Raw genomic sequence first — 6671 nt, 5'->3', positions numbered from 1 at the left:
CGAACTGGATGGGGTCGTCCAAGATCTCCTCAGGATACGCGTGCTTAACTAACTCGATACACGTGTTCTCATGGAACCACTCGAGGTAGTTGTTGAAAGCGGCGAAGTCGTGAGGCACAATCTGCTCAGGGCCAGCATTCCGTGTCGCTTCCAAACAGTGTAGGAACGCTGCGACGTGGCCGCTATGATGAACTGTCCAATTTGTGATCTTCCTCTGCCGCTGCCTATCAAGCCTGCAAGAATCAAGAAGTTAGATTGTACCTCTTCTATCAAGAATCTTCCATCGCATGATTCCAGAAGTTTACCTATGAAGCGCCTTGTCCGTGTCTTGCCACTGAGGTGGGCACTCCTGATACAGCCCAAACTGTCTCATCACTCTTTGCGGCTGGTGGTGTTCAACAAGCCACATGCATATGAGTGGGCAGCGCATACGCCAGAACCGCGCCTCCTCCGTGCACTTGTGGTTGAGGTCAGCCATCCCGGAGCCAATATGGTAGTAGCTACCATATGGCTCCCATTCCACCTGCAGCATACATAGCCATTTTATATCTAGGGTTCCAACAAATCTAGGGTTCATCATACAAATCCACCAACATATCCAAATCTAGGGTTCATATCCAAATCCACTAACATATCTAGGGTTCCTACACATACACATTCAACACTTACATACCCATTTCAACACATACATAGCCATTTCAACACATACATGTAAAATTTCATATCTAGGGTTCCAACAAATCTAGGGTTCATATCCAAATCCACCAACATATCCAAATCTTGCTAGGTTCAGAGCCAAATGCACTAACATATCAATGGTTCATATCTAAATCCACCAACATGAATTTCCATGTCTAGGGTTCATACCCAAATCTACCAAATCCACCAACACTAGTGGATGAATAGGAGGGAATCGAAGGGGAATACCTTGAGGAATGGAGGAGGAAGGACTTGGCCGGATAGATCTGACGATTCCTTGGTCGATTTGGTGGGGGGGCGAAGGGGAGGCGGCCGGCGGCGGCGGTTGGAGCAGAGAAAGAAAGGAGAGAAAGAAGAGAAAGAGAGGGTCGGGCTGGGCGCGAGCGCGGGCGCCACACTTAAGTGGATGTGTGGCGCCCGTGGCATCGGCGCCACACAGGCTAGTGTGGCGCCCGTGGCATCGGCGCCACACATCGAGCCTCGCAAAACGGCTAAGTCCCAGACGTTCCGGAGCCCCTGGATGTTTTCGACCGAAAACATGATATAAGTTGGCATGTGTGGCGCCGTTGGGAGGGGCGCCACACATGCTGCCACGTCGGATGGACGCACCAGCTCAGCGTCGAGGGCGCCACGTCGGCTGGGAGGGTGGCGCCGGCAGGAGGGGCGCCACATGGGCATGTGTGGCGCCCATGGGAGGGGCGCCACACAAAAGGGTTAGATTGGTGAAATAGTTTCGCCGGAGGGTCAGTCTGTGCTTTTCTTTCACTTTTGAGTTATTTTTGTGCAAATCGCCTCAATCATCGTCATATGTTAAAAGAGGAAGGTGGCATCTCCTGGCTGCCGACGATGAGTCAATCCACACATGTTGCCCTTTCTGGCGCGACAACAGGGCAATCCTACTGGGGAACCGAGCATAGATGCTCTGCTACTACTCCACTGTGTACTGTAGATGAAGAACAAGACTAATTGGAGCTGTAATTAACAGTGCCGTAGTGTCCAGCTCAAAAGAGAAACTGTCGTGCGACCAGGTCTACACTTGTCGAAATTTTACTCGAACAGAATAACGTAGATCGAGTTTCAGTCTGCTTTGAGTATGGTACAGTACAGCATGTTACGTCCACTCTTCCGGTACTTTTCCTTGAAAGAGCAAGCGTGAAACTGATGGCCTGAATCATCGAATTCGAATTGCCCACGGGAAGAAGCTTGCTCCAGTGCAACCCATTTCCTTGAATTCAATCAAACCCAACCGGTAATGTCCACGCTTATGTCTAAACTTAAATTCAAAATCCAGTATATCTACGTATAGGCATATCATCGTTGCAAGACAGTCCGATGCAGGCACCGTAAGACAGTTTGTCGCCCCGAACTGTCTGGCCGTTCATCACACTGTTGTGTCACCACCTAGTGTGCACGCCGCCCCAACCCTGCTGGCACACACCTAAGACGCATTGTCGAGGCTCATGACGCGCAGCGCCGCCTCGTAGTGCCTCGTGGCTGGCCAACAACGTCTTGTCGTCCCTTCAGACTAGAAGCCACGACCATCACCCCGGCAAAGAGTCACCCCAAATGATCCCCTACCTACATAGTCAATTAATCATATACATACGTATGCAATACATTCATACGGTATACAATTTTATACATGGTACATATAATGTTTAGTATTCGTAGCGAAGGATATGAAACGATCTCCCCCATCTTTGTGTGTAAGTTTGCTCTAAGTTTGAAGGAGAGGGTTGGACGGAAACAAACGCCCTTTCAGAAACAGAGGAGAACTCCCCGAAGCAACGACGGTGGCAATTTCTGTGGAAGTTGAGACAAAAGCCAACGTTTTGTCCGGTGAACCGACGGTTGAATTTGTTGAAAAATGCTGGATCGAATTGGGTCTTGTGTTTAACGCGGAAACTACCAGCGCAGCGTCCTGTAATCGTACTCTTTCCAGGACATGAAATATTTCAACGCCACGTTTTCTCGATGAGTCAGTCAGTCAGTGGAGAGTCGACTGACAAGCTATTACGTGACTCATAAGGAACTGATCTGATCGCGTTAGATCATCAAATTTTCACCAAACACAACCTGCTCTGCTCGGTACGAATCGATTGAACTGAAAGATCGATGAACCATCCACCAGATGATCAAATCAATCGGGAGATGATTTCATCGTCCACGCTAAAATCTATGCATTAATCTGAACCAGAAAGGGAAGGCACACTATGAACAGCAAGTTCAGTCTAAACAAACACCGAGCTACTAGAAACAGCAAGTACTAGAAAAAGATTCAAATTTTACCCGGCGCAACGCGCCAGGTGAAACGCCTAGCTAGCTAATGCCCATCGGTAGATAGTAAGGGTAAAATCAAATCTAAGAATCCTTGGGGCACGGCGACACGACGGCCGGCCGGCCGGCGGGTCAGTCGTAGCGGCGGCCGCGCCATGCGGAGACGGAGAAGAGCGCGCGGTCCTGCCAGCAGAGGAAGAAGACGCCCTTCTCCTCGCGGACCTTGAACCCGTCGCAGCCGAGCCCCTGCGCCGCCCGCCGCGCCTGCAGCAGGGAGTAGTAGCTGAGCGGGACGCGGCCGAAGCCCGCGCCCTCCATCCTGGCCGCCCACCGGTCGTGGCGCTCGTGGCGCTCCCGGCGGTCGGCGCCGTCGCAGGCGACGATGTTCTTGATCTCCTCGCCGAGGAGCCAGCGCTCGACGCGCGCGCGCTCCACGGACCCCCGCGCCGCGCCCACCTCCAGGCAGTCGAAGAGGGCCGCGTAGTAGTTGAGCGCCTCCACGAACCGCTCCGTGAGGCCCGGCGTGTTGTGGCTGGCTTCCTGCTCGGTGACGACCATCACCTTCGGGGACAGCCCCCAGAGCGCGCCGAGGAAGGCGTCGGCGCGGGAGGTTGATGGGGAGAGCAGGCCGGAGGAGTCCTCCGGGCTGCTCCGACGCTTTTCTTTGTCGATGGCGGTGGGTGAGGTGGTGGAGTCGTCGTCGGTGGCGAGGAGGCGGTGGAGCTGGAGGCTGGAGGTTATCGCGAGGGCCTCGCCGGTCTTGACGCGGAGGGACTCCACGTCGAGCGCGTCGAGGCGGGTGACGACGGGGTTGAACTGGAACGGCACGTCGAGGCGCTCGGCTTCCTTGGTGAGCACCATGGCGGTCTGCGTGAGCAGGTCCTTGTGCTCGTGCACGGCGGTGAGGCGGAAGTGGGGCGGGCCCTCGGGGCGCGCGGCGAGGAGGTGGAGCAGCTCGAGCCACTGGGTGGCGTCGGCGCCGCCGAGGTCGATGACGTGGACGATCTTCTCGGACTCCATGGCCTCGAGCACGGCCTGGTTGGCGGCGGCGCCGGCGAGGCGGAGGAAGGGGCAGAGGTCGAGGAAGTGGCGGCGCGCGACGGCGACCTCGGCGGGCGCGGGCGACGCGCGGGGCAGGAGGAGCGCGCGGCAGAGGCCCGGCCAGGCGCGGAGCGCGCGCCGCGCCAGCGCCTCCGCGAAGGCGGCGGCCACGCGCTGCATGGCGTCGCCGTCGGGGGAGGCGAGGGTGGCGATGTGCTCGAGCGCCGCGTTGGCGGCGTCGAGGCGGCCGGCGGCGGCGGCGGCGGCGCAGTTGAGGAGGAGGTGGATGAGGCAGAGGCCGCGCTCGTCGGAGCGCAGCTCGCGCAGCATCCAGGGCGGCGTGGTGGAGGCGGTGGCGGGGTGGAGCGGCATGTTGGAGAAGTTCTGGAGCGGGGAGGAGGTGACGGAGGAGGAGGAGCCTTCGTCCTGCTGCTGCTGCTGCTGGTGGATCATCAGCCTCGCCAGCGCTGCGACCTTCGCCGGAGGAGAGCGAGCTTCCCTATCCGCAAGAAAGCTGCTTCCTTTCTCTCTCGTTCTGAAACGCACTGCTTTCACTTCAGCGGCTGTTTCTTGGTGTGGATGAGAGTGGACGATGATATATATATATGGCTCCCGAAATGGTATGGGCTCACGGGCACTGCCGCGTTTGAGGTTCTTGGAGGTTTTGGGTCGCGTCTGGCAGAGCAGCACAGAGTGGTAAATTGGGGAATAGTATGAGGTGGGAGAGCTGCAACTGCAAAAGCCTGTGGTGCAAAGAGAAATCCAATTAACAAACTAAGCAGCCTTAAATAGATGGATGGAGAGAGATAGGGGACGAGGACACGGCAGAGAAGAGAGAGGGAGAGGACAAAATAAGACAAGCAGAGATGAACAAATGCCAGGAAGCCAAGCGGGTCGCAACAAGCGGCAACAGCTCAAGAAACAAAAATACAATTCCTTCCCGGTCAGAATTTCTCAGGATTTGGGGTCAGGACAAGAGGAAAATCATGGCCATTGATTTCTGGACTCATCGGGCATGCATGCATACATTATATCAGTGGACTTTACTGTATCTAGCATCGATCCACATAGGAGAGGGTCATCAGCAACGCAAATTGGACGTCTAAAATAGTCGTGGGTGTCTTCTATGTTGATCCGCGGACACGAAAATGATCGTTTCTGATTGCGCGTCCGTTTGCACATGAGATGCTCTCAGCGGGTCGACGAATTTGGCTGTGGACACAAATTTAGATGTACAAACATTAAAATAAATAGGTTCAAAGTACTCAGTTATTACATCTAAATATTTGAAAGTCTGCATGAAAAATGATGAGATATTGACGATTACGTAATGTCTTATAGCCAGCCAATGCACACTGATGCTCAATCAAATCTTTATGTAGGTGTTTGGACATGTTGTCGTCAGTGACTTCAACATTCATATGCAGATACTGCTGCTAGGTTGATACCCCAGGGATTGGCGCAACCAGCTCACCCTGGAAATCCCATATGTGCTCATTGTGGTCATTAGGACGCTCAGCCTCAACGATCATTTTATGCATGATCACGTAACAGGTTATCACCTCATGCATGGTCTCCAGGGACCATGTTCTTGCCGGGCGACATACAATTGTCCACCGAGTTTGGAGCACACCAAATTCCAACTACACATCTTTCATGATTGCTTCTTGCATAGTGGCAAACCTTTTCGATTTTTTTTCGTGTTTGGATTACAGACAGTATTCACTAGTGTGACACAGTCAGTATAGATGCCATCATCAAGATAATATTGCTTGTCATATTCATTTCCGTTGATCTCGTACCTCATCTGAGGAGCTTTGCCTTGCATAAGCCTGTTGAAAACTGGAGAGCGGTGCAACACATAGATGTCATTGTTGAAATCAGCCATGCCAAAGAATGAATACCAAATTCATAAATCTTGGGATATCACTACTTCAATAATGACAGTGCATCCCTCTGCATAGCCGATATACTGACCCTGCCATCGCAATGGACAGTTCTTCCACTCCCAATGCATGCAATCTATGATGCCAATCATGCCTAGAAACCCTCTAGACTCGTTGATGGACAACAGCCGTCTTGTGTCCTCAACTTTTGGCTCCCTCAAAAAATATTCTCCGAACACGACAATCACGTCTCGGCAAAACTGGTACATGGCGTCAACGCAGGTGCTCTCACCCATTTGAAGATACTCATCGAATATATCTATAGTCATTCCATACGATGGCATGCGAATAGTTGTGGAACATTTTTTTGTAAGATGTGAAGCCTAGCGCACTTGTGGCATCGGATTTGCATTCGAAGTACGGGTCGTAGTCTCTCACGCCCCGTAGAATGACCATGAACATGTCCATTGGCATCACGTGCTACCGTCGGAACAATTTTGCCAGGTACACCGGATCGGTGCGGTCAAAGTAGTCCTTGTAGAGTCGGAGGTGTCTCTGCAGATTTTTCGAGTGGCCCTTCACAGAGCCTCGGTGCACCAGCGTCTGGCTGAAATTGTGCTCGTGAAGCATGGAGGCTGTAGCAAAAGACATGTTATGCGTCATCTGCTTGGACTCGTCATCGGAAGAGGAGTCAATGACCTCACTGCGGAACTTTTCGAGCGACTTCCACATGTCCATCTGCGTGGGTAGCTGATGACCCACAAGTAT

At 53.1% G+C, this 6671-nt stretch overlaps 1 protein-coding gene across 1 annotated transcript; it reads right to left on the bottom strand.

Moving 5' to 3' along the window:
* Window positions 1-2798: 2798 nt before the first annotated feature.
* On the bottom strand, window positions 2799-4769 carry LOC127345734 (scarecrow-like protein 3). The gene has a single exon (XM_051372260.2). The coding sequence runs from the start codon at window positions 4468-4470 to the stop codon at window positions 3109-3111; it is 1362 nt and encodes a 453-aa protein (XP_051228220.1). The 5' UTR covers window positions 4471-4769; the 3' UTR covers window positions 2799-3108.
* Window positions 4770-6671: the final 1902 nt, after the last annotated feature.

The sequence above is a fragment of the Lolium perenne genome, chromosome 3, assembly GCF_019359855.2.
Source record: "Lolium perenne isolate Kyuss_39 chromosome 3, Kyuss_2.0, whole genome shotgun sequence".
NCBI classification, from domain to species: Eukaryota; Viridiplantae; Streptophyta; class Magnoliopsida; order Poales; family Poaceae; genus Lolium; species Lolium perenne.
This window is presented reverse-complemented; position numbering and strand designations above follow the sequence as displayed.

Excerpts from the sequence above, each read along its gene's own strand:
- LOC127345734 (XM_051372260.2), bottom strand. The coding sequence starts at position 4,470 with ATGATCCACCAGCAGCAGCAGCAGCAGGACGAAGGCTCCTCCTCCTCC.